The sequence below is a fragment of the Durotheca rogersii genome, assembly GCF_024521655.1.
Source record: "Durotheca rogersii strain YMJ 92031201 chromosome Unknown GGS23scaffold_14, whole genome shotgun sequence".
Lineage (NCBI taxonomy): Eukaryota > Fungi > Ascomycota > Sordariomycetes > Xylariales > Xylariaceae > Durotheca > Durotheca rogersii.
The window spans coordinates 228,948-253,924 of record NW_026251245.1 but is presented as its reverse complement, the minus strand read 5'-3'; the positions used below and the strand labels follow the sequence as shown (position 1 = coordinate 253,924).

The window sequence follows — 24,977 nt, the reverse complement described above, 5'->3', positions numbered from 1 at the left end:
GTGTGTGATACGAGGCACAGGCTCAACATTCTCTCCCTAGGCAGGGTGGAAGACGTAGGCATGTTGGAAGTTTACAATCGCACATGTAACCTGATGTAGTCCTGTAGACACCTCGGGTTGGTCGTATTCGGTGCGTTTAGGGAAAAATGCCTACCTCGATGCCTAAGGTATGTGTATCTCCAGCCCCCATGCGTACCTGTGAGATGTTATATATGGCCATCTCCTATATACGCGCCTCGTAGACGCATAGGTACCTATGTTACGTATATACTCACTCTCGCCGGTGCTCCTTACCTACCCCGACCCAAGACAGTACTCAATATTTGCTGCTCCGCCGCCAGCCCACATTCTCCCATACGACTGAGTCCTACTTTCCGTACTTTCACCACACGATGCACCGACCACCACTACCGCCGTGTCAAGTACCAGGTGGTAGCGGTAGTCCGCCCGCGCCACCGGGACACGAATCTCGCCCGCCCCTGGCCCTCCCCTGGCGCGAGCTAGGCTCCATCCTAGGCGCCCTACGCTAGTTCCTAGCCTGGCCCGGTCTCGCCGTCGTCGACGCGAGTCGGCGACGTCGCCTAGCCAGCCGGCGCGAGGGCGAGGGCGAGGCGAAGAGCGAGAAGGAAAAGAAAAGAAAAGAATGAGAGAAACCCTCCCCCCCGCGATATACCTAGGTAGGTAGGTACGGCTAGCTACTAGGGGGGAGGTGGGGCCGGGAACCCGGTGCTCTAGCGCGCGCTGGCGAAACCGATCGCGGCCAGCTCAGCCCCAAGCTACTCATAAACGAGAAGACGAGGCCCGCGGCCTCCCCTCCCTAGGCGAGGCAAGGCGAGGCAAGAAAAAGGAGAATGCATGGATATACGTATGCACGAGGTATGCATTAGAGAGAGAGAGAGAGAAAATCATGCCAGAAAAAACAATGGAACACGAAGAAGTTGGTCGTGGCAATAGGAACAACAGGAATGAAAGAAGGCAAAAAACTTGATGGGCAGCACGCTCCCCCCTGGCGCCGGTTCCACACTCCATCCTGTTTAAAGCGCACATGTATGTAGGCACATAGGTAGGTACGTACGTATGACGAAACGGATATAGGTATGGATGGACGGGGAACGACAATACGAACCGGGCGAGGATGGTGGTGACGAGAAGGAGGATAATGATGATGATGATGGCACGAGAGTCGGCTTGTCTATCAATTACCACGCACACTCCTTCGTGTAGACAGGATAGTCGGTAGCACACACCGCACATCGACACAACCTGATGTATGCATGTAAGCAGGCACCTATATCCGCCGACCTATATATCAATCTCGATAGACGATAGACGACATAAGCTGCACCTCTGCGAGTATCTCTCCCTCTCTGCCAATCTCCACAGCAACCCCCTCTTTCTCTCCTCGGGTGCGCCACGGCCCCCAACGTAATCAGCACCGTAGTAAGCCGCAGCCCTCTCCCCTCCCGCCCAGAAGCCCGCCCAGCCAGCCTCGCGATGCGGCGATGCGCAGACTATTGGCTCTGGCTGGGGGAGGGGGGTGCGTGTGTGGCTTACACGGTAGGCGGGTATGTGCCGCACGCACGTAGAGAGGGAGGGAGGGGGGGGGTTGATTGGATGGCGGGAAAAGGGAGGACGTTCGCATAGGTACTACATACCGCCTTGGGTATGTGGTTTGCGTAGCAGATATGTACGATGTAGGCGTATTATAGGGATGAATGCACGCCTATGCGCGCGTGCGGTGGTAGGTTGTAGCGACGCAACAGGAGAAGGGGGGGGAGAATAAGGAGAAGAAGAAGAAGACGACGACGAAGGCGTAGCATATTCGAGTAGGAATACCTACCTACATGGATAATACGCGGGCAGCCGGACAGTCAGTCTGGTTCAGAAGTAAGCGCCAACCCAGCTGGGCAGTTCAACACCCTACCTGGGAAACGCCTGCATGCCTCATTAGCATCCGTGTTCCTCGTCTCGGGACACAGCAGCGCCCGTCACGCCGTAAAGGGGAAGAAGCAGAACCTGCCAAGTCCGGGACTAGGTATAAGGTAAGCTGACGCGCAGAACCTACCTAGGTAGTATTGTATTCGCTACATGCGGTATCTGGGTCTGTATGCGACCTATCTCGAACTCGACGTCGGCAGAGGCTCTTCCTACCACCGCCAGCACTACGCAGCATCCTCGCACATGCTATAAGGTACCTAGCTACCTAGGAGGTGTATGCATATCTAGGTAGGTAGCTAAGTACGCATATGCACATACAGGTACATACATACCCACACCCGCACCCGCAGGTTACACCGAGAAGCAAGAAAGAAAGAAGGAAAGGAAGAAAGATGGCAACCGATTCCCGCCCGAAGCTGGCGCTGGGACTGGCGCCGGTGGATTCGCAACCGTCGATGGGAGAAGAGGGGGGGGGGGGAGCCGAGCAAGACGAGAAGGCGGAAGAGGGCGGGGGCTAGCTAGGAGGCAGGGTAGCTAAGCTAGGCTGCCCACGGTTCCGGGCCCTGGGGCGGGGCGGCGGCCACGACGCGGCACGTCTCCGTCGACCCGGCGTTCCCGGCTTAATTCTTTTCTTCTTTCCTTCCTTTCTTCTTCTCCTTCTTCTTCTTCTCCTACGATTATTTCCGGAGCGGGGAGGGGAGGGGAGGGGAGGGGAGGGAGGACTTTTCAGCCTTCGGCTTCACTTCTCACGTTTGCCAAGCCTGGCCCGGACGTACCTATAAGTAGGCAGACAAGTAGGTAGGTATTGCGGTCGCCGGCCCCCGATCTGCGCGCGCCGCGTCGCCAACCACGGCACGTATATAGATAGACAAGTAGGAAGGGAATCCGGGTAGGGAAGTGCTACTAGTACATACCTGCGGTATGTAGGTAAGTTAAACGACAACTTTAGGGCTGATGGGTAGCAGCAACAGTCGCACGTAGGGAGCGCCTGGTGCTACCCACCCGCCCGCCTGCCCACCTGTCTACTCATATGCACACACGCACATACCTACCTCACAGAACACATACATACCTGTGCAGCAACGGATGAGTGGGGAGAAAATCCGGATATAATAACCTGGACGACCCGGACCCAGCCTCGCCTCGCCGACCCGCATAGCTCGGGCTCGAGGGCAGCGAAAAAGAAAGGGAAAGCCGACGGGTGGGTAGGTACCGAAGGTAGGTAGCAAGAGCAGACGTCGACTTCACTACTCTCTACTAACGGGAGCCCTAACAAAGGGGGGTGGGGAATGGGGCACGCCAGCGAGTCAGTCCCGCAGCCGCGGGAGGATCTAGAACCGCGCCTGCTACAAGTGTATCCGTGATGTTATATGTACGTGGTGTGTGTGTGTGTGTGTGTGTGTTGCCTCGCCTAAGCGGCGAGAAAAGGGGGAGAGAGGGGAGGGCGGAGGGGAGGTGAAGAAAGAAGGGAAGTGGGCGGGTGGAGTCCGACGGGAATATGCGTATACCTACCTATGCATAGACCCTAGGTATCTATCTATCTACTTTATATGACACATGCCTGGCCTTCACGTATGCAGGCGGCAGACAGGCAGACAGGCAATGCGTATAGACATGGATAGATGTAGGTATATATGCGAGCGGGAGGCATCTCATGTGTGGCGGCGGCACCCCCCCTGGTCAGACCAGGCACGTACATATCTCTACCTATATGCATGCCTGCCTAGGCATGTAGGTACTATGCCCACAGGTCGGTTATTCTACATATACATACACCCTCTTATCGGTGTAGGCATGTATGTATGTATATATGTATATATATATATATATATATATATACACACCTTATGTATGCTTCTTTTCCCCGACGCATTCTGCATGCCGGTATCTTACCGAGTTTCAAGTGGTATATACCTCGACCTTGGCAATGTGCACACATTGTCGCCTTCATCCCCGGTGCTTTAAGGGTACCTCGGTGAAACCGTTGGGACAACCCGCGTGCACTTGCCCCCCCTTGCCTTTCTTCCTCCATCCTCCCCTCGTTTCTCTCTCTTTACGTATAGCGTATATTGGAGATGGCAAACCTTGTCGGCATCCTCGGGACTCGTACCGAGACACATGATGACCGAGATGACGGAGGGGATAGCACAGCGACCCACCCGAGAGAAAGGCGCGGAGAGTCGACTAGTTCCTAGAGATCGTGCTAGATGACCTACGTACAGAAGACGCCTCTTAGCTAGGGCGTCCTCCTACCCTCTACGGGATCAACGGCGGTGGTGGCAACAGCTCTCCTTGGCTTTACCCCGTTTAGGCTTTGAGTCGGCGAAGACGGACCCGTGGAGACACGCACGAGGGATACGACACACACAGGTAGCTAGTCATCCGTTCGTGGGATGCACGTCGAGGTAGAGCATAAACCGCCCCTCCCTCCCCCAAAGAGATGGTATCAACAGCCGGGGGAGGGGGCCAATCCAATTTAGTCAGTCTCACCTAAGTACGATGCAATCTGTGTATGTGTGCGCGCGCGTCTAACTTTTTATGCCCGATCTCCCGATGAAGACGACGAAAAAGACATACCCAAGGAATCCTGGCGAGGCAGAGCTACCCCTATCCATCCCGTCCAAATGAAAACATGCTATACCGTCGTCATTATCATATCGTCTCGGCAGCCCGCGTACCCGTCGTATCAGTAGTAGTAGTAATATAATAAAACCCGCGTCGTAAAGAAGGAAATGGCTCATGTCAGTCTGTACGCATATGCACCGTCGAATTCCTCTCCTGTGTCCTGCCCACGAGGGGAAGGGGATGTCGAGAAGCGGGCAACGAGACGCCTGATCGTGCGACCAGGAAAAGGAAAACACAGTGAGGCTGAACAAGAGAAAAGAAAATCCACTTGACGAATTAACCGTGACGGATCCGAACAAGCGAGGAATTGAGCCGGGGGGACAAGAAGGCAGCACTCTGCGCGAACAAGAAACCAGCCAGCCAAGCCGCTCCAGAACGTCCGTATCCCCTCTATGAAAAAAGCAATTACATATCCGAGGCCCCTTTGCTTTCCGTACTCCTGTTGGTGCTGCCGCCTGCTGTCCTCGCGAAAAGGCAAGCAAGAGGAAGAGAAAAGGCGAAGGGGAAAAAAAAGGGGGGAACCCATAGGACATGAGAGGGAGAGAGACAAAGAGGATGTGGAGTTAGGAAATTGAAACGATACGTCCCGTCTATGAGGTTACTGACCGAAAGGGAAAATATAGGGCTGAGGTGAGAATTAAAAACGCGGTGGGCCGCATTCCTCCGCACGCGCGGCGAAGAGAGAGGGGAAAGTGAGACGAGATGAAATGAGAAAGAGTGCGCCGGCCGCCGACCGCCCCTCTCACGCGCCGATTTCCGTTGTAAGATGAGCAAAGTTTGATGATGTTGGATGTAGCACCGCCGTCAAAGCCAAGATGATCAATAAAAAAAAAGCCTCTTCATGCGCTCCGTCGACACCGACGCCGCCCGTCTTGCGGGCCCCCGACTGGCCCACCGTCCCGCCTGGTGGGAATAATGCAAGATGACTCATGTTGGTACAACAGGAAAGGTAGGAGCGACGTTCGTCTTCGATTCGTTTCGTTCTCTCGTCTCTCGCGACGGCGGATAAGTCGTGACTGGTCGACTCTCCCCCTCGCTCAGCCGTCGCTCAATAGTGCTGTTGGGACAGCGCATTGCCAGGGTAGGGCCCTCCGCAGAGGACGTAGCGCTCGAAGGGGAGACAGCTGATGGTCTTACGCGAGCTGCGCACCCACTTCGGCCGCGGTACCGGCTCCCAGCGCTCGTTCGTCAGGGGGTAGAAGTTGTACGCCTCGTGCGACGGCAGGTCGTGGTGCTCGCACTCGAAGATGCCCTCGAGATGCATCTTCTCCAGCTTCGGTAGCTTCGTCCGGAGGCCGGTGAATAGCGACCGGAACGTCCCTTCAAACAGGCAGATGCCGCCGAGCGACACCTCGAACGGCTTCGCTAACCCGCGTCCGCCAAGCCTCAACCGCTCTAGCGTCGCGCCGTGCCGGGCGAGGAATTCCTTGAGGTCTTCCTCCTCGCACGAGATCCCCTCGAGGACCAAGTCGGTGAGGTGGGGATAGGCGAAGTTCCAGAACAGCTCGCGGAAGGAGACGGCGAATTTAGAACTCTGGTTAGAGTAGGGATGGAAGGCGAGCTTGAGGTAGCTCAGTCCCGTGGCCAGCTGCAGGATGCGGCCGAGCCCTATCATGGCGCGGAAAGACGACCCGGGACCCTGCAGCCCCGACGGGTCGAGGGTTAAGTCGAGGACGGAGAGGCTGTTGAACGACTGCGCATGGGTGAACCATTGCGAGCGGTGACTGGGGAGACGGAACACCTCGAGGGGGAGCCGATCGACCTTGAAGGTGGACAAGGGGACGCCGTGGAGCGCTTGGATGATGGCATCGAGATTGTTGTACGTCTGGGGCCGATCGAGCTTCCTGCAGCTCGGGTAGTCGAATACCTCGCGCAAGAATTCGTTCTTGAGCGGGAACTGGGTGAATGTGACCTCGAGGTCCTTGAGATTCGGCAGCGCGGAGCAGGCCTCGCGCAGATCGTCCGCCCTCAGGTGTAAGGGGCCGACGGCCTTGCGGCCGCGTTCGATCCTGTCGAACTCGTGCATGGCGGTGCCCATAATCTCACTGAGCTGTTCCGGAGGCGTGACGAAATGCTGGAACCTGCGGAAGCGAAGTGAGCAAGGTGGTGTCCCCCCAAGACTGGGCGGTGTAGTTGACATCGTACTCGATGTAACGGAACCATGCCACGACCGTACCACATACCCCCAACAGACGAAGGATGGGACGAATAGAGGAGCGAATGGAAGAACGAATGGGGGCCGCTGCAACCGTTTCGGCTTAAACCGATGCGATGGCGTTCTACTCTTCCTTCGTGGAAAAAAAAAAGAAGGAAGAGAAACAAGACAAAAGAGATATACGACACACTTACCACGAGGTGCTCCGTGCATCGTAATAAGACAGCTCTCCGAGAAATATGCAGATGGACGTGATGCTGCCCCTCAGGCGGTCGTGGAGGGCGATGGAATGCAGCCGGTCGATGTCGTTTCTCCAGCTGACGGCCGTGAACTGAGGAGACAAGAGATAGTCGTAGCCCACGTCGGCCAGGATCCGGGTGAGGGTGCGCAGACTCCGAACGGACTGCGGGTCGCAGTGCGAAAAGACGAGTCTCAGAAGCTCGACCGGGAGGGAATCCATCAGAGAAGTGCCGGGTGGGTTTCCTTTCTGTCTGTCCGTCCGTCCGTCTTTCTCTGCCTATACGAGATAGGGCAATGCAGGCGTAATGTAATGCAATGTACTGTAGGCACGGATATATGTATGGATATATGAGGTATGGTATGTGGTGTATAAGTAGGAACAAGATGAAGGGGGGGGGGGGGAGGATATACGCTGTGTAAATAGAGGAATCGCGAATAAATAAATCGAGAAACGGGTACGCCGCACGATGCGGGAAGGGTAAGCTGTCGGACAGAAGCTTCGCTCCGCCAGTTCAGCAAGTCGGCACGAGGGGACAAGACGGCGCAACAGAGCAGATATTCGGTCGAAATGTCGAGAGGAAGAAAGTCCAAGGTCTCGCACACACTCTGGACCTTTTTTTCTACCCGGGCAGGGTCGACAGTAAATAGGGTAGCAAGAATGGCCGGAGGCCGTACGCAACGAAATGGCGGAGAGGTGTGTGTTTGGTGCGTCTGGCTGCAACAAGCCTTTTCCGATTCCAGGACAAAGGGAAAAAACCGCACCAACTATCGGTGAGGATAAGACACACGCGCGCGCACACACGCACACATATACACACACATATACACACGCCTGCACACACTATATACATCCGTATATGACATGTATACATGTGCCGATACACGTATTGTCGATATGCGCATGTCGATATACATGTGTCGGTATACATGCGCCGATATACCTACCTACCTCCTCTGCATGTAAGAGGTATACACACACACCATAATCCAGGCCATACCGGAGGTCGGGCAGGTTGGGTTAGGTTACCTGTAGGTACCTGCCGGCCTTAGGTGCCCGCGCAAGTGCCCGAGGATGTGTATCGTGACATGGAAGGCAGATAGTAGGTAGGTACATCGCATGTACAATGCCTCCCCAGGTCAGATACCTCCTAGGTAGCCTGGTAGGTACCTTACGGCGGACGAGGCCTCTTGACGGATAACAGCAGCAGGGAGCGGACACGGGAGAATCGGGGCGAGTCTAGAAGAAAAAAAGAAAGCGCAAAAGAAGAAAGGAAAGGAAAGGAAAACGAGAGAGAACAACTCTCGTCGCCCCAATTGGTTTGGTCGTCGATGGGTCTCGTCCCATCCTCCCATGCCTGCATACATACATGCCACCGTACATACCATGCGCACTTACATACCTACACACACCACCGAGCCGGCTAGCTCCCAAGGGGCTGAAAGGATTTCGCGAGGTGAGATGGCGGTAAAGGGCACCCCTGGCCCGACAAGTCTACTATGCTGGCCCGACGATACGGTGAAGGGATAAAAAGAAACACGACCTGACGAAGAAGAAGACGGACCCGGCTCCCACGCTGTCCAGTTCCTGCATTAGGCCCTATTGGATGGGCGGATAAACACTGTCCAGCACATCTTGGCAGAACTGTGCTGCATCTTGCCGGTCCCAGCTCTCTGATTCGTCTGCCCGCCAACCCTGCCTTGGCTTCTCGCGGCAGCATACAGCTCAGCGGTGGCGTTTTTCTTCAGCGGTCATCTCCCTCCTCTCTCCCTCCCTTCCTCACCGCGCCGTCCCCCTTGCATATGTCCGGACGGACACGGGCGAAACGCGCGGACCAAGAAGAAACCAAAAAAGAAAACCGGGCACGTTATCATTCTCAAGTCTCACCGGTTTTACAACAAGTACAAGTCTTGATCAACATGGCTTCATTGTACATACACCCCTTTCCAACCCCCACCCGGCTTGTTCTGTCTTTGGATAAGGAGAGAGAGAGAGAGAGAGAAAGGTGGGGGGGATGCGTTGAGGGAGGGAGGCCAGCCCCGGAAGAGAAAATACGGGAGACAGACAGACCTGGAGGGGACACACGGTTGAGAAAAAAAAAACAACGAAAAAAAGGCCAAATCGTGAGAAGACATAAATAGAGCCTAGACAGCTCGGATGCCTCCGGTGATACATCCTCCCCTCCCATCCCCACCCCTCATAGCCTGCCGTGCCTCGCCTTGAATATCGCAACTTTGTCATCGTAAAACAAGATCTCACGTAACCGGAGCCGTGCGGCTGACCCAGCCGGGTCACCTTGGAACGAGTCCGTCTCAGACTCAGCGTCATCCGATGCGTCGGTGAAATCGTCATCAGCCTCGGTGGGACTCGCGTTAGTGTTGTCATCGTTCGCATCGTCATCGTCATCGTCATCATCTTCCGTCTCCTCGTCAGTCTCACTGCTGCCCTCCTCGTTGCCGTCGTCCGTATCGATCTCGTGGATCGCCCCGTTTCCGTCTTGGTGCCCGCTCAGCCCGACATCAGACGCGCCGTGGCCGGCATCGCTCGGTCGCGTCTCTAATATCTCGAAGCATTTGGTTCCTATGCCCACATAGCAGAGCTGTATATCCGTCCGCAGCGTGATGATGTCGACAAGCTGCAGCGCAAGCTCTTTCGGTTCGAAGTTGCCCGCGATATGATCCAGCATGTACGAGATGTGCAGGGATCGAAGTTGCGATATGCCCGGAAGCCGCTGGAGGAACGGATGCTATGGGGGGGGAGGGGGGCCGGGTTAGTGGCATGCGCAATCGAGAGGGACACAACTACAGCTAACGTAATGAAGAAAAGAAGCTTACCCAATCCTTATAGTCAAACGCAGCAGAGAGTTCCCGCAGATTCGACATTCTTCCGCTAGTCAAGTAGGTGATCATGTCGGGACTTAGTACCCAGTTCATCCAACGACGGGTATCTCCCGTCTCATCCGAGCTGTCCAGGAGGAGCTTCCTCAGGCTCGACCGGTGTCGTTTTATCGCACCTTTGAATATCTGGTCGATTTTGACCGGGGGGACACCTGCGCGCCGCCTGTCTTGCAGAAAGAGCACCTGTAGACTATTCGGCGCCAGGGTCTCCTTAATAAAGCTAATGAGCGTATTGGATGTGGTATCAGTATGGATGTATTTCAATGCTAGATGGTACTGGGTTGCCGTTCCAGGAGGCGCGCCGTGGGCCGGAGCCGTAGGGTGGAACTGTCTTTTAAGGGCCTTCCACAGGTTTTCAAGGTACATGCAATCCAGGATCGTGAGATTTGTCAGGAGGCTCCAGTCCACGGCCCTCGTACAAACTTGTAGCGAAAGCGGCACCCTTTCCAGCTCGAGCGTCTCGAGCTGCAATTTCCCATCGAGCCGTGTCCTCTCGACGCGGGATCCGTTGCTGGCCTGATAGGAGATCGCTACGGAATTAGTCTGACGCCGATTTTGCACGTATGCTTGGCCCGGTATCCCGACATCCGCGGGCTCCAGCGGTGATGACGACGGAGCTACGGCGTTAGAACTTGCCGAGCCGAATTCCTCAACTCCATGAAACTGCGAAGTAGAATTCGACCCTGGCTCCTTTTCCGGTGTCTTCACAGCGGATTTCCTCCGTATGTCGTATATTCTGCCGACCAGCACTCCTAGCACCCCTCCCAGTCTCCTCTCGCCTATAAGGCTTTCGCCCGGCCAGCGGGCAGCATGGTCAACCTGCTGCAACGTATGGCTATCCCAAGTTTGCGCGAAATCAGCTGTGCGCGCCTTCTGTGAAATCCCGATTCGAAGTTCCCGGAGGCTAGCTCTCGACCGCTCGATGAGCACTGCCATCTCGTCGAGGTAGGCCAGCTCGTCGATATCTAGCACAGTCAAGCTCTTCAATGGTGGTAGGACGCTGAAGGTCGGATACTCGACGCGGCTCTCGGAGTACCTGATCGGCTGCGTCGTTACCGGATGAAAATCGTGCGGGAGCGAGTTGCCGATGGGGGTTACGGTGCTCCCGGGGGGCGGGACGGCTAGTGGTGGGGGTGGAGGCGGCTGTATCGGACTCGAGATGGACGACGACGCGTCTGATATTTCCGAGTTGTCGTGCCAACGAACCCAGACCTTCTCAAGCTTGGCCTCGCCTTCCGGGTAAGGATCCTGGAGAGAGGCGAGTGCCATGAAGACCTCGGACAGAACCCCGGTCGGCATGTCCCACACAAACGTTTCCAGGTTGACCATCTTACCAACAGCTATCGCTACCAATGTACCTAGCATCTTCCCGCTCTCCTTCGTGACCATGTACTCCGATGTCCAGTCCTTGGGGCCGTTCCCCAGCGAGAATTTACGGGTGTACTTTGCGTATTGGTTGTCGATGAGCCGACCGGAAGGCCGCGAATTCCCCAGAGAGCTCCCGCGCAACCATCTCGTCCTCTGGGCAAATTTACTTCCCAAGCATAAGGTAGCCAGTCCATAGGTCAGCGCGTCGACATTTTTGCTGTCGGATTGGGTAACCGTGTCGTCGGGCCAGACTATGTCGAAGCGAGCGTAGATGTGGGGCACGGCAAGGTAATAGAGCGTGGAATTTGTCAGGGCCAAGGAAGTAAGATCATTGGTGTGGGTGACCTGAGAGAGAAACCGGTTAGTAGAGCTTGTAGGGCCTATATATCAGTTCCTTAGACTCGCCTCCTTCACTATGAGCCTCAATATGTCAACTGGGAGGTCAAGAAGCTGAAGCGGCCTAGGCCTTGCTTTCATGGCCTCCCATTCGCGACCTTTGCTCCTAAGGAGTTTGGACAGATTCGGTATCGGCGGCTCGCGTATGAGAGATTCAGAAGACGAAGACTCCGGCTGAGCCTGGCCGGTTTCCTGCCTTGTTTGGGAGTGTGGCAGAAGTAGATCTTTGAAACTGGTGTGGCTCAAATCTGTGCTGTTGGCCATAGTGCTTTCTCGATGTAGGCTCGTTCTGGATGCCGGTCGCAGTAGATTGTGATGTCGGCCCGGGTATTAGAGACGCCTGGGAGCGCCGAATCGCATGCCGTCACCAGCACTAGAGAGGTGGGGCGCAGGTGACAAGGCGGGCGGATTGGACGGTGTCGTACGGGACACGACGGGAGCTGTGATGACTGTCTTGCTGTTGCGCGTGGGAGGGATCGGGGACGGCGATGGCTCTAGGCTGCCAGGCTGGGGACGTTATGGGTAAACAACGCAGCATAGACAGCAGCCGGCTGTGCTAGGCGCCGTGGGCTTGGTGGGCTGGGTCCTCCTCTACTGAGTATGTAGAATCGGTTGGGAGGACATCTAGATTATTCGGTAGAGTAGGTATATAGCAAAGGGGCGGGGCAACCCGGCAAGAGGGACCCGTCGAAGGGGGAGGCTCAATTTGGTAGAGGCGTAGATAGAGATTGAGAGATTGGCTCATACAAGTCGCAAAGCGATGGTTGGATTGGGATGATGGAAGATTGTGAATTTTGGTGAGTCGAGCAACGTGATAGACGGGCAAGTCTGGGCAAAGCCTTCCGGGTAGCCTGTGGTTGGCTGGACCAACTGATCCGTCGCAAGTCGCACGGGCACATGGCTCATAAACCACATCCATGTATCGAAGTACATGTTTGAAGCACCTAGGACTACCGTCGCTCGCGTCGACAGTACAGCAGGAGGTAAGTACCTACCAGGTACCTGCGGCAGGCTGGGATCCAGCATCCTTATCGATAAATTCCAAGTTGCAATCCAGAGTACGTACCTACCTGCCTATACCTAAGGATAGGGTAGGGGGCAGGCCCCTAAGATGCCTCATGCCCACACAGGCTACCTAACACCAGATAGGTACCTACCCAAGGTAAGGGGTGATTATGTTGCTGCGCAGGCAACTCGCAAGTTGTTGCCACTCTGTCAAAGTACCCAGGTACCTACCTGAGGCAACATTGCAGTAGGGGGATATAGGTCGGTAGGTCTAGCAGCTGTACCTAATGTACCTCCTCTTAATCTCCTACGTCGTATACAAGGTGGTCGTGTACAGCAGAGATGAGCTAAGTAGCGAAGACTACCAAGTAGCGCTGTTAGGAATCGAACCTATCCTTCGTTAAGTAACCTACTGATCTAGCAGGAGGCAGGTTACATTAAGAGGTTTGCCCAGCAAAGCCCCTCCAAGCGGGCTCTAAAACTTATATTAGGTTAGGTATCTACCCCGCCTCTGCCCCCTCCCACCTCCCTCGTAAGTCTTCTCCTTTCTGCTCTGCTCTAGACGGATAAGGCTGTCGGTCCGGTCGCATCTAGCTGTATCTCCTTAGGTCAGGTGGTGTCAGGAGGTAGCAGGGCGTTACCCAGACACAGATGCCTAACCAAACTTGCGCAGGTGATCCACGGCTGAATTACCTCTAGATGCGTATAATACCTACCTCATTGAGAACATCTATTGCGCATATTAGGCCTTGATTATCTGCCGTGGCATTTGTTACTTGAACCAGTCCTTTTCTCACCCTTCTCTCTCTCTCTCTCTCTTCTTCTCCTGTCCACGCCCACGTTTTTCCCCTCCTCCATCTTTTCTGCCTGTTGTGTAGTGTAGGTATACGTACGTGTATACCTCGCTCTGGTTCGAAACAACAAAGGTACCTAAATGTCCCTCTTTACCTCCAACTCTCTCTCTCCCACCAACGCTCACAACTTTTTGTTAGGTCAATATATATATATCAACATACCTACCTACGCCCCTCTCCCTCCCTACCTCCTGGTCCGTCCCGCCTACTTCTGCCTGCGCCTTTGTTTATCTGGCCTCCCTCGGCACGCGTCTAGTCGACGACCCGCCACCGCTAGGTAACCCTTTTTCGGAGTTCAAGCCAGTTGCCCCCCTCCTAGGCCCCGCTCGGCTGTCCCTCTCTGCCTCCTCACGTCGCGCGTTTGCGTCGTGGCTAAATCACCTCTCTCGTTGCCTTGTGTCCTCACCTTCGCAACGTGCCCATACCGCTCTGCCTGCTTTACCTACTTGCAAAAGAACAGATAGGAAAGTTCTTCGGTGACTCAGCGCTTCACGACACCCTGGCCTTAACCTAGGTTGGTCCAAAAATATTAGGTATTTATTGCTTCGATTTCTACCCGGCCGAGGGTCGCCTCCTTCTCTCATTGACTCTCCTCCGCGACTAACTTCCGATAGCACCTCAACCCTCCTCCGCTGTCGCATCCCGATTCTGCGTGCATAGCACTCGTCGCATACCACCACCGAGTCCCGCCTTACACCGTTGAACATGGCCAGCTTTGTGCAGGAAATATGGGAGTCCATCTTCGTTCCGGGGACAACGCCAACCCTCTTGGTCGCCACCAACGTCACTTTCGCCTCTCTGCAACTGGTTCTCTTCCTCCTGCTGGTTGCCACCTATAGCATTCACTTCATAATATTGTCCTTCTTGTGTGGGGGGCTATGGTGGGCTATCAACTGGTTCGCGGCCGAGTTGCAGGTTGCCCAGGCCAAGGAAGCACGAGAGAAGGCGCGCGCCGAACAGCGGCCAGCAGCTCAAACCAGCGGCGATAGCGAGACCGAGGTGGAGACCATCGCCACCCAGGAAACCCCTGCGCCAGTCGGTAAAGGGTTGGAAGCTGTCGAACAAGCAGGAGACTTGAAGCTCCGACCGGTACCCTCGACAGGGACGAAATCGAGCGCCAGCACGGAGGACGAATGGGAGAAGGTTTCGGAGAACGAGAACGAAAAGGACAAGTGATTGAAGGACGTACCTGCTCGTCGCTGCTTATTCGTCACGGCATCCAGGGGAGCGTTTTCACCAGCGTTTGGAGCATTTCTGGCGCCGATCCGCACTGATGTATCTGCTCTCGCGTGTCCCAGACCCCCCATGCCAACCGCTCCGCCGTCGCCGTCGTACCTGGTCGAACCATATTGCCGCCGCCACCGGGAAGACTAGAAACAGGGACCGGCCATACGACAGAAATATAACTAAATAAAAATATCTACCTAAATCAATCCCTAGCACCTAGAGTATACCGGGCTTGTCCAAGAGCGGACGCCCAAGTTTACGGTTGGGCTATCGAAGTTTCCACTATTCCCGAAGCTACCATGGATCGGGAAGTCGAAGGGTTGACACGATCCATGTAGGTACGCGAGTCCTCTTGTACGTAGTGCGGTAGGAGGTACCTAACCCAAGGTACAATCCCGATACATGGATATGCACCTAGGTTCATGGGTACCTAAGTATATAACCCAGATTCGGTAATACGAGTAAAATCTTGTACTCATAGAGTGGGACCCACGAGGCAGCTTACGTAAATTAGGGAACTGGCACGTGACCAAGACTAACCGGCCTCTGCCGGACGGACCGCCAAGTTTGTAGAGCTAGATGGGCTGAAATTGATAGGTTGGTCTCGTTCTCGACTTTCAAAAAACCTCCCACGAACACCAGCTCTCTGCCTCCTCGACGCGCGCCGCCCACGACTCTATAGCTTCCCATAAACCACCGCAATACCACCATCCTGTCCCCGGAGCGCGACTGGTTGCTGATAAGTCAATCACAGTCAAAATGAAGCTCGTCAGGTAAGCACAAGCCTATCTGTCCCCGGTTGGCACGACCATGCTAAAACAACCCGACGCCTCTCAAGCTCAGTCTTCGGCCGCCCTCGTGCTAATTGTAATTACCCGCAGATTCCTGATGAAATGTGCGAATGAGACGGTGACCATCGAGCTCAAGAATGGTACGCGTAGCCCCTAGTTCCCTTCTTTTTTTCTTTTTTTTTTCAATGTTTCCCCCCTCCCCCCCTTCTCCGTGCTGGCGCTAATATCTAGGGGGGTCCCATCTAGGCACGATCGTCCACGGCACGATCACGTCGGTCTCGCCGCTGATGAACACGTCGCTGCGGGCGGTGAAGATGACACCGCGGGGCCAGGACCCGATCTCGCTCGACACGATGAACATCCGCGGCTCGACGATCCGGTACATCATCCTGCCCGACTCGCTCCCCCTCGACACCCTCCTGATCGACGACTCGGTCAAGCCAAAGAACAAGGCGCGCAAGGAGGTGGCGGACCGGGCCGGCCGCGGCGGAGGACGGGGCCGGGGCCGTGGTCGTGGCCGTGGCCGGGGACGAGGCAGGCCGTGAAGGGACGAAATCGGGGGAACGCCCTTTGGATCGAAGCGGGATACAGGATAACGGAAATTAGACGATGATGCCGCGTCGGCACGTCCTACATATCCTCCCGGGGGGGGAAGAAGCGGAGGAACGAGGGGCGAGAAGGCTTGTTTGCGGTATAGCATGACATGGGCAGTATTACACGTTAATGTACAGGAGGGCTTGCATCTACTATTACTACTACTACTACTGCTGGTCAAACTGGCGCGGGCGTTTGGGGAGGCAAACGAAAAGAGATATAACACCATCGATGGCGCACTGCTGGCATAACTCTCCCTACACCTTCACCTTCACCACCAATTTTAGTACCATGGCCGTCAACCTAAGTTCCTGAGAAAGCAATAAACCCCCACTAGCTAGGCCTGAGAAGCCTTCCATCGCTGATGCAAACTCCAGCCACGTCGTCATCCCGCCGGCACCGCTTCTGCTTCTGCTTCTGCTTCTCCTCCTCCGTCCGGGCCTCGCTCCTCGTCGGTCCATATCCTGACGACCTGCAACCTCTCCCAGCCGGCGCGCTTGCCGCTGGTGGCGACGGTGTCGGCGCGCCAGCGGGGGCCGAGGGCGCGGGCGCGGGCCTTGACGGCGTCGGGGCGGTTCTGCGCGCACAGCAGGACGTAGGCGCAGCCGCGGGGGGCGAGCGCGCGCGGCAGCGCCGCGAGCAGGCGCTCGGTCGTCTCCATGCCGTCGCGGCCGCCGGCGTACGACAGCGCCAGGAGGTAGGCGTCGTCGTCGAAGGACGACGGGCCCGGCGCTCCGGGAGCGGGGGGCGACGGGAGGCTCGGCGTCGGCACGTACGGCGGGTTGAAGACCAGCACGTCGACGCAGCGGTCGCGGAACGGCGACGCGAGGTCGGCGCGCGCGGCGCCCAGGAAGGTGCCGCTGCCGCCGGGGGACGAGGAGGAGGAGCAGGGAGCAGAAGAAGCGTCGGCGGCGGCGGCGGCCGCGGCGCGGCGCACCGTCTCCCGCGTGGCCCGGCACGCGTGCGGGTTCAGGTCCACGGCGGCGGCGAGCACGTCCGGCGTGCCGAACAGCGCGCCCGCGTGCGCGTTGACGAAGGCCACGACCACGCCCGACCCGCACCCGACCTCGAGCACGAGCGGCACGCGCGCGGGGGAGGACGCCGGCGCGGAACCCCCGAACCGCGACCGCAGGAAGGCTGTCTCCCCCGCCGACGACAGCGTGTCGAGCAGCAGGAACGAGTCCTCCGCCGGCTCGTACACCCGCTCGTACGGCACGTGCGAGGTGTCGGGCGTCGGGAGCATGGCTGGCCCGACCCGGCCCGCGGGTATGTCTGGACTAGATGTTCGCTGCCGGGGGTGGTGAGGGGTGTGCTAGTTGTGCGTCTGCGGAGTTGATACCAGTATATACCTAGATGTAATAGTCTTGGCTGGGCCGCCCGCTCTCTGCGTAGCCCGAGTCCGGCCCTGCCTCGCGTTGCCGGGTTCTGGTTTAAAGGGGCGTTGGAAAAGACGGAGACGAGGGGGTTATGTTGTGTAAGGAGGAAATATCTCACAGGGGACGGAGGACGGGAAGGGGAGGGAAAAAATAGTAAAGGTCCGGCACGTGATATCCCCGACCCTCTTACGCAACGACGTGATAGGAATCGCGGAGGGGCGGATGGAGGTTAGGGAGGCAGAGCGAGCACCACGAGACTACTAGCCATTATAATCCACGACGAATTTCGGATGCTATGTTTTAGGGGGCAATTGCTTTGGGTATCGGTCGCGAGTATACCTATGTAGGTAGTAGATCTGGGGAGATATCCTCGGGAGATAGGCATTAGCCACCGAACCGAGTTGATCGTGGGAAATTAGGAGACGAGCTATCAGACAGACAGGACACCGCCGCCGTTGTCTGCCCGTTCTCAAAGACGACGCACTCCCTTCTCCGTGGACAATGTTCCTTGACCCGGACGACATGCGCACCGCATGACCACCTACCTACTTTTCCACCGTCGTCGCATACTCGTCCCCCAATCCTCTACACCTTCCCCTCCCCTATTCCGTTTCTCCGGTCCTTCGCAGCGCTGTCCTTTTTCGCAGCGGCGTAGCTTGCAATCCCCCCCCCCCCCCCTTTTCACCTCTCGTCCTCCCTCGCCCTCACATGACGCAGCACTCGAGGCCCGGGTCGCCCTTCGCGGGGCCGAGCCCCCAGCGCCAGCGGTCCTTGATGTCGACGATCATGCGGATCTGGTTGCGGTCGTAGGCGTATCCGAATCCGTATCCGTGCGCGCCGCCGCAAAAGCAGCCGCCGCCCAGGATCTGGGGCTGGGTCTGCGGCTGCGGGCACGAGCGCGGCCAGGACTGAGCGCGGCAGCGCGCGCAGGTGGGCGACGGTGCGGGGCACGCGGTACCCTCGAGGCACGCGGGGCACGGCACCGGCGCCGTGACCTCCTCGTTCGCCGTCGGCGGCGGCGGCGGCGTCACCGCCCCCGCCCCGAACGAGAGGCAGGTGCTGAAGCCCTCGCCCGGCCAGCACGGCTGCCGGATCTGCAGCCAGTGGTGGCCACAGATGCGGCTGCGGAAGTCTGGCCCGCCGGCGGCGGTTAGCTCTCTGCTCTCGACTCGTTGCGTTCTCTCCTCTCCCTCCTTCTCTGCCTTTGCGGCAAATGGGGGAAAGCTTTAGAGCAGGAATATAGAGGGCAGATGAGGGCATTATGGCCCCGGTGATGACATAGGGGCAGCTGTTGGGGGAAAGGGGGGTGGGGAGATGGACGTACGGATCGTCGTGCACATTGTCTTGTCGATTTTATTTTCTCCCTGTTCCTCTTGGAGGTGCCTCGAACGTATAGTTGGGCGGTAGGGTCTGCTGGCAATTGTGGCTTCGCCGATATGGATGGACGGAGTAAGAGGTTGTGGCGGCGGTAGCGGTGATGGTGGTGGAGTGGAAGCAGAAGGAGAAGGGGAAGAAGAAGCAACAGGGCAAGCAAGAGAGAAGAGAATCCGCGAAGACTTGCACAACGTCACCTTTTTGTTCTCACCACCTCGGATTAATTAAACTCATGTTTAACTCAGTTTGATAGAGGGAAATCCCCTTCGTATTTGTTTGCCGAGTCATTCTGGCTGTTTGCACGCGCTTACCTCACCCGGCCACACCCAGGTGAACTGATACGGTCCGTAAAGGCAGAATAAGAATAAATGGCATGATAACAAATGGCCGCAATTGATGGTTAACGGCATTGCCCCCAGGTAAACATCAACAAGAGCTTCGGGCTCACGAGCCGCCGTGTATTCAACCTGCCCGCTGTCTGATCCCCCTCCCTCTTGTTGTGCAGTGTCTCTGTGTAAATATACGTGTCCTGTAAGACACCGTGTCTACCAAATCTGAGTGTATCCCCATCTAATTCATGCGCTTCACACACACACACACACACACACACATACACACACGAGTGTGGTCTGTGTGTCCCCGTGTACGCATGCCCAAGCCAAACAACTTTTTTTTTCCCACCTCCCGAACCACCGTTATTAGTCGTCCGCTCTTGCTGGGGTGTTACCGCTGGCGGCGGCGGCACTGTCGCACACTCTCGTGAGCATCTCCTCGATTCTCAAGGTAGCATGCTCCAACTTCTCCAGGCGGGCTGCTACACTATCCTCCTCGGATGAATCATTCATGATGGCACGTATCTGCTCCGATAACGTGCCATAGGGAGCCATCGAGTCCCTGCGGCTCGCTGGCTTGTGTTGCCGCTGTTGTTGCTGGTCCGCTCCGTCGTCTCCTTGTTTCTTGTTCGACTCTAGCACTCCCGAGCTTTGCTGCCGGGCAAATTGCCTACGGATTAAGTGGTGAGTCATGTCGTCGTCGACGGCGATATCTTCTTCGACTGAATCCGGCGGGGGAATGTCGAAGACGGCCTGAATATCCCCGTGGCTCGTTAGTCGCCATTTCTCCCAGAACCAGCTCCGGCCGCGTTTCTTCGGCAGCTGCTCCGTCGGATACTGCGCCAATTCCGTATCCGACCACAGCAGTCGCCTCTCCACCGCCGCGATAAACAGTAGTACCGGCAAGTTAATCGCTCTAACCGTGGCTACGTGGATTTTGTGAAACCAGCGAGGGCTCACTAGAAATCTCATCGGAACTAGAACGAATAGGGCGATGATGTTAAACGGTGGTTGGTACGCGAATATCGCATCGCTCTTCACGCCCTCGAGCGTCAAGACAGCCTTTCGGAACTGAATCTCGGCAGGTGCATTCGTGACGATGGTGGCAAAGGTATTAGAGAGCATCGAGACCAAAATTGTCAGGAATAGCGTGTTGCCCAGAAAGGCGAAGGTGATCATCAGAACAGGTCCCAGAAGCCAGTGGAATTCCGTCTGCGACGCATAATGGTTAGGACGGAAAGACCTGATGCACAGGATATACCGCACTTACCGAGCGTGAAACCCCTGTTCCGTCCAAGCCAAACCAGATCCAGAGCATCCATTTGCTGATGTTCCTATATATTGTTAGTATAGGACGTTGACCTCAAGCCGAGGCACATACGAGGCATTGTGACGGCCTTCGGCGAGCCACAGCATGGAGAGAAGAAACCCGAGAAAACACCTAGTTGCCATTAGTGTCACGGAACCTCATCACAACTCGTATTGGCATCCTCGGGGCCTCTCACCAGACCGCCAAAGCCGTGAGGAGGGTGAAATCTGCCATCATCGACCGTATAGATAAGAATACTAGGTTGTCCGATAGCAAGTTGAACGCCAGCCGGGGGATGAGTACGGGTGCCCCCATTGCAAGGACGTCGAGTGCCTGTTGAGCTAAGACGAACTGGCCGGTTTTCCAGCCGGCGATCCTCAACACTAGGTAGGCCCAGTAGATGATGACAAACATGACGTCCAGGAATGACCAGAGATTTTGCGTGTACACGTTCCTATCATCCGCCCGAGGTCAGCCAGAGGGTAAACCCGGGTGGGCTGAGGTCGACTCACCATCCGTGTGCTAGAATTGTGGCAAACTGATCCAGAGCCCAACCGAACGCGTAGACCGAAAACGCAATCTCCACTATGCTTAGATGGTCCGGGTTCCGCTCCACCATGAACAGGATATATAAAGACAAGAGGATGAGGAACTGCATGATCTCCAGGACATTTCTAGTGCGTGGTACTGTCAAACGGTACTGGTTGAGCAGAGGCGCCTCACGCGGCTCGTATAACGAGATAGGCCGCTGCTTATACCGATCGGGTATCATATCCAGCTGCCTGAGTTAGTCTGGAGACCTGGAACTGGCCGTCTAGAACTTTCATAGGCCGCCCGACACCTAAACGGTTGTACTCGAGGAATGGGGTTACATACTATCAGCTTGTTAGTTTCGTTCGACGAGGGATGAGGGCATAGCAATTGCCGAGGACAAGCAATCGTACGTACCATATGTCGATGGCGTATAAATTACTTGCCCAATATATATTGCGTTAACTCTGGAGGATGTGAGCTCCACCATCTCTCTCTCTTGGACACGGAGCGTTTACTTACACCTTTTGACAATGCGTCGAGCTGAGGAAGTGTCTGCTTCCGCTCAAGATGGCTACCTCCAGTGCTGGCAGCGTTCTGTTATGGATCCACGAAGAACCAAGAGAGGCCTCTTGCCGAACCTCCTCGGGGGCATTCTGGAAGGGGTTAAACCCCGCAACCAAGATGTTTGCGAGGAGAAGCAGCCCATCGGACCCCGGATTATCGTCGCCAGAGCGCCGGAGAATGCGTGTTGCCACCAGTTCGCAGAGGGTTGCGCGCGTGAAGTTGACGTTCTGTCTATTCGACATATGCTCCTGCTCGTATAAGAACTGAGACCGATTGACGAGCAAGCAATACACTAGATAGGGATTAGCTGCATCTCTACGACAAGCCCGAGACGTAGGGGACCGGGTCACGGTAATCGAGTATACATGCCGAGAGAGATGTCATTCTGTTCGTAAAGTTTGTCCACCAACGGCCGGACGACGGAGATGTTCAGTCGCAGATCCGTCAACTGCTCAAGCGTGAGATAATCCTCGACGATGCTGACGACATCTCTGCGTATCCTGTGAATATTTGTGTACACTTTTAGGTGTGCATGGGGGGCCTGGCTGTTCCCAAAGCGTGGCTCCGGCTCCGCAGGAATCTCGCAGAGGGGGCGGCGTAAAAGGGGCTGCCCTTCTGGCTCCTCTACTCGAATCCTCCGCCGACGATTGGCTGACATGGCGACACTTCCAGAGTCGACGCTCTCCTCGACAAGACCTTGGGCGGGGTCCCAACCCACTGGGCAGCAGCGTATGTAGGAAAACCGTGGTGGCTAGGACCGACGGGCGTCCTCAACGTGAACTTCGGATTTCGAGCTATCACAGACACTCGGCCCACGCGATAAGGGTGTCTAGTTGGTTTCGATGAAATATCCCATGGCGATTTGGGGGGTTCGATGTCGATAGTAGCCTAGAGAGAATGCCGGAGATGGAGTTGGCGTTGGAGCTGGCGTTGATGCTGCCACCGCAGCCGAAGATTAATGATTCGGCTGATATGGGAGGGCCTTCGATTTCTCGAGATACGAGATATTAGAATGGAGCGGTTTTACGTGTACCTGTACACGGTTGGGCGGGTCGGGGAAAGAAGGTGGTTTATTGTCCGCCCAGGTCAGCACACGGCGGCATGTAACCTGTGCAAAGGGCGAAGGGCGAAAACAAGAGGGTTATCGAGGTTTGTTTATGTCGATACGCCTGGATATGCCTTGGTTTTCCGAGTTTCACCTTTTCGATCTCGTCCGTGGTTTACCTAGCCTGGCCGGCACAGGCACATGCAGCAGCATCAGATTGTAGGGTATAGGAGAGGGAGAGCACTAGAGGATAAGGGAAGCTGTACGAAGGTTACCCCCATAACCCCCATACATAACGTGGGACTGCTGCGCGGGCATTGACGTCGACGGGGACGCGTGGGGGCCCGGGCCAGCGCGGTATCCCTCAAACGGGAGACGTACCGAGGCACTGCGCTGTCTGGTTGGGCATCTAACCGGGGTCAGGTAGAGTGTACCTACCTAGTCATCTGACCCTCCTCAGCAATTGCCCCCTTACTAACCACACTTACATAAGCGTAAAGTCTGGACCGCTACGTAGGTACCTAGGTACCTAGAGGAGGTACTATATGAGGTACGTACCTAGGTACACTGCTAGCATTGGGAGTGCATAGGAGCGATAAGATAGGCAATGCAGGCAAAGCCACAAGGGTCCATCGGTAGCCACCGTTGGCTTGTTGTCTGTCCGTCACCGGCCTCGCCTCAGGCCACCCTCTCCCAACCCCGAAGCCTCCCCCCCCCTTCTCTCAATCTATACGCATCTCTAGGCTATAGCAAGAATGGGATGGCCGTCCACCTCCGATTCTGGGAAGAATAGTAAAAACGATGATTCTTCGAGACGACCGGTCTCCTGGCCTGACAGTCTGAACGGCACTGACTGGGAGCACTACAAGGATCCGCGAAATTGGGTGCTGACCCTTCTTGTCACGACCACCACTCTCGTGTCTCTGCAGGTATATCGTTCCTACCTACGCCGCATCCCCGGCACTACCCACATCCAGCCGAGCTTTTTCAGAAAGAGGAGCCTCTTTGGCCGGGTCACAAGTGTCGGGGATGGCGATAATTTCCACCTATACCACACCCCCGGCGGCCGCCTGGCTGGTTGGGACTGGCTTCGGAAGGTCCCGGTTAAGAAAACCGAGTTGAAGAACAAAACCGTAGGCTAGCCCTGGTCTCGGCCAACCTCGCCGCTGATCCCTTGTGCTCCGATAGCGCTAACCTGAGCTGCTCCAGATCCCCATACGCATCGCGGGCGTAGATGCACCGGAGGGCGCCCACTTTGGACATCCTGCCCAACCCTTCTCTTCGGAAGCTCTGACCTGGCTATCGGATTACCTTCTCGGCCGACGGGTACGAGTCTTGATCTACAGGCGTGATCATTACGACCGCATCGTCGGCACCGTATACGTGAGGCGGTTCCTCACGCGCCAAGACGTCGGCCTCGAGATGTTGAAGAGGGGCCTGGCTACGACGTATGAGGCGAAGACCGGTGCCGAATTCGGCGGCCTCGAGGAGGAATATAAAGCTGCCGAAAGCATAGCGAAGACGAGGAAGCTGGGGATATGGGGCGGCAAGAAGAAGGCCTTCGAGAGTCCTCGCGACTACAAGACCCGCATGAATGTGGGAGAGCCACAGAATGGTAACGGCAAAACCAAAGCATGAGAGATGGCAGACGGCGCCGTCTACGATATCGGGGGTATATATGATGTCTCTTTTTGAGCAAGGGAGGCGTATGTCAAGGTGGGCGCATTCGGGGCCGTGGCAACACCCAGCCCGAATGGGATTTACCAGCTACGTGTGCCTAGCATTGCGTGCTGTCTAGCTTTACCTACTATGAGGAATGGGGGCGTGTCTGGCGCCGTAGACAACAACCAAGACGTTCCACCAGCATTAACAGGGGGTCGTCCGAGGGAAAGCATTCACCTCGTCGATGTCTATGTCTATTAGCACCGCATAAATTTACGAACGTCTTTTGTGTAGGTGGGATGGGGAGCTACGGGCGACTACCAGGGTGCCTTACGGGGCACGTATGCTACGTAGGTAGGTAGAGGGCTTAATGCCGAGCTTATATTCTCTAGGCGTCCCTGTACCTTGGGTAGTGAGTATATGGACGTACGGGTATCTGTGGATCGAACTCCGGCTCCCTAACCTAACGTACCCATCTGTGCGGGCGGGCGACGTATTGAGGTTCCCCGCAGAGCCACGAAGCTCCCGGCCGTGGCTAGCAACCGTCGAGATGGGCGTTTCCACATTGTTCAAAGTTTAACACCTGGCCCTCTCTCCCAGTAAGCGAAAAAGTAAGCTTCTTTTCTTCTGGCCTAGACCTGAGACGACGTTAGCGTTGGGAGGGGGCGCAACATTCTATAAATACCACGTATG

The 24,977-nt window shown here is 56.2% G+C and overlaps 10 protein-coding genes across 10 annotated transcripts; 3 read left to right on the top strand and 7 right to left on the bottom strand.

Annotated features, from left to right (window-relative positions):
• Nucleotides 1–166: 166 nt before the first annotated feature.
• Nucleotides 167–1,345, bottom strand: GGS23DRAFT_572820 (uncharacterized protein). Its single transcript, XM_051516648.1, has one exon. The coding sequence runs from the start codon at nucleotides 1,252–1,254 to the stop codon at nucleotides 781–783; it is 474 nt and encodes a 157-aa protein (XP_051370840.1). The 5' UTR covers nucleotides 1,255–1,345; the 3' UTR covers nucleotides 167–780.
• Nucleotides 1,346–4,263: 2,918 nt separating this feature from the next.
• GGS23DRAFT_107060 (uncharacterized protein) lies at nucleotides 4,264–5,354 on the bottom strand. The gene has a single exon (XM_051510965.1). The coding sequence runs from the start codon at nucleotides 5,094–5,096 to the stop codon at nucleotides 4,467–4,469; it is 630 nt and encodes a 209-aa protein (XP_051370839.1). The 5' UTR covers nucleotides 5,097–5,354; the 3' UTR covers nucleotides 4,264–4,466.
• On the bottom strand, nucleotides 5,351–7,423 carry GGS23DRAFT_107151 (uncharacterized protein). The gene is made up of 3 exons (XM_051510968.1): nucleotides 7,370–7,423; nucleotides 6,913–7,278; nucleotides 5,351–6,644 (listed from the first exon to the last, which is right to left on the bottom strand). Exons 2-3 carry the CDS (start codon nucleotides 7,176–7,178, stop codon nucleotides 5,612–5,614), a joined length of 1,299 nt encoding a protein of 432 aa, XP_051370838.1. The 5' UTR covers nucleotides 7,179–7,278; nucleotides 7,370–7,423; the 3' UTR covers nucleotides 5,351–5,611.
• Nucleotides 7,424–9,125: 1,702 nt separating this feature from the next.
• Nucleotides 9,126–12,027, bottom strand: GGS23DRAFT_107070 (uncharacterized protein). The gene is made up of 3 exons (XM_051510966.1): nucleotides 11,627–12,027; nucleotides 9,791–11,566; nucleotides 9,126–9,702 (listed from the first exon to the last, which is right to left on the bottom strand). The coding sequence occupies exons 1-3, from the start codon at nucleotides 11,879–11,881 to the stop codon at nucleotides 9,154–9,156; spliced, it is 2,580 nt and encodes an 859-aa protein (XP_051370837.1). The 5' UTR covers nucleotides 11,882–12,027; the 3' UTR covers nucleotides 9,126–9,153.
• A 2,154-nt stretch (nucleotides 12,028–14,181) lies between these two features.
• On the top strand, nucleotides 14,182–14,652 carry GGS23DRAFT_597749 (Pkr1-domain-containing protein; the record flags this gene model as incomplete). The annotated part of the gene is made up of 1 exon (XM_051518666.1): nucleotides 14,182–14,652. One exon carries the CDS (start codon nucleotides 14,182–14,184, stop codon nucleotides 14,650–14,652), a length of 471 nt encoding a protein of 156 aa, XP_051370836.1.
• A 670-nt stretch (nucleotides 14,653–15,322) lies between these two features.
• Nucleotides 15,323–16,488, top strand: GGS23DRAFT_572810 (Sm-like ribonucleoprotein). The gene is made up of 3 exons (XM_051516647.1): nucleotides 15,323–15,476; nucleotides 15,585–15,634; nucleotides 15,741–16,488. Exons 1-3 carry the CDS (start codon nucleotides 15,463–15,465, stop codon nucleotides 16,037–16,039), a joined length of 363 nt encoding a protein of 120 aa, XP_051370835.1. The 5' UTR covers nucleotides 15,323–15,462; the 3' UTR covers nucleotides 16,040–16,488.
• GGS23DRAFT_597747 (putative methylase) lies at nucleotides 16,474–17,331 on the bottom strand (the record flags this gene model as incomplete). The annotated part of the gene is made up of 1 exon (XM_051518665.1): nucleotides 16,474–17,331. The coding sequence occupies one exon, from the start codon at nucleotides 17,329–17,331 to the stop codon at nucleotides 16,474–16,476; it is 858 nt and encodes a 285-aa protein (XP_051370834.1).
• An 818-nt stretch (nucleotides 17,332–18,149) lies between these two features.
• GGS23DRAFT_572806 (uncharacterized protein) lies at nucleotides 18,150–19,071 on the bottom strand. Its single transcript, XM_051516646.1, has 2 exons — nucleotides 18,789–19,071; nucleotides 18,150–18,596 (listed from the first exon to the last, which is right to left on the bottom strand). The coding sequence occupies exons 1-2, from the start codon at nucleotides 18,802–18,804 to the stop codon at nucleotides 18,169–18,171; spliced, it is 444 nt and encodes a 147-aa protein (XP_051370833.1). The 5' UTR covers nucleotides 18,805–19,071; the 3' UTR covers nucleotides 18,150–18,168.
• Nucleotides 19,072–19,536: 465 nt separating this feature from the next.
• On the bottom strand, nucleotides 19,537–22,235 carry GGS23DRAFT_605769 (nonselective cation channel; the record flags this gene model as incomplete). The annotated part of the gene is made up of 8 exons (XM_051519812.1): nucleotides 19,537–20,382; nucleotides 20,441–20,504; nucleotides 20,552–20,611; nucleotides 20,676–20,933; nucleotides 20,992–21,261; nucleotides 21,424–21,477; nucleotides 21,533–21,869; nucleotides 21,947–22,235. 8 exons carry the CDS (start codon nucleotides 22,233–22,235, stop codon nucleotides 19,537–19,539), a joined length of 2,178 nt encoding a protein of 725 aa, XP_051370832.1.
• A 1,054-nt stretch (nucleotides 22,236–23,289) lies between these two features.
• On the top strand, nucleotides 23,290–24,457 carry GGS23DRAFT_106825 (SNase-domain-containing protein). Its single transcript, XM_051510964.1, has 2 exons — nucleotides 23,290–23,755; nucleotides 23,832–24,457. The coding sequence occupies exons 1-2, from the start codon at nucleotides 23,378–23,380 to the stop codon at nucleotides 24,258–24,260; spliced, it is 807 nt and encodes a 268-aa protein (XP_051370831.1). The 5' UTR covers nucleotides 23,290–23,377; the 3' UTR covers nucleotides 24,261–24,457.
• The last annotated feature ends 520 nt before the right edge of the window (nucleotides 24,458–24,977 follow it).

Bases quoted from the DNA above. Each gene is read 5' to 3' on its own strand.
- GGS23DRAFT_572820 (XM_051516648.1), bottom strand. From the start codon at position 1,254: ATGTGCGGTGTGTGCTACCGACTATCCTGTCTACACGAAGGAGTGTGC.
- GGS23DRAFT_107060 (XM_051510965.1), bottom strand. From the start codon at position 5,096: ATGTCCTATGGGTTCCCCCCTTTTTTTTCCCCTTCGCCTTTTCTCTTC.
- GGS23DRAFT_107151 (XM_051510968.1), bottom strand. From the start codon at position 7,178: ATGGATTCCCTCCCGGTCGAGCTTCTGAGACTCGTCTTTTCGCACTGC. The intron at 6,645-6,912 runs GTAAGTGTGTCG...TCGCTTCCGCAG, and splicing joins GATGCACGGAGCACCTCGTG to GTTCCAGCATTTCGTCACGC.
- GGS23DRAFT_107070 (XM_051510966.1), bottom strand. From the start codon at position 11,881: ATGGCCAACAGCACAGATTTGAGCCACACCAGTTTCAAAGATCTACTT. The intron at 11,567-11,626 runs GCGAGTCTAAGG...TTTCTCTCTCAG, and splicing joins TGAGGCTCATAGTGAAGGAG to GTCACCCACACCAATGATCT. The intron at 9,703-9,790 runs GTAAGCTTCTTT...CCCCCCCCATAG, and splicing joins CGTTTGACTATAAGGATTGG to CATCCGTTCCTCCAGCGGCT.
- GGS23DRAFT_572810 (XM_051516647.1), top strand. The intron at 15,635-15,740 runs GTACGCGTAGCC...GGTCCCATCTAG, and splicing joins GACCATCGAGCTCAAGAATG to GCACGATCGTCCACGGCACG.
- GGS23DRAFT_106825 (XM_051510964.1), top strand. From the start codon at position 23,378: ATGGGATGGCCGTCCACCTCCGATTCTGGGAAGAATAGTAAAAACGAT. The intron at 23,756-23,831 runs GTAGGCTAGCCC...GAGCTGCTCCAG, and splicing joins CCGAGTTGAAGAACAAAACC to ATCCCCATACGCATCGCGGG.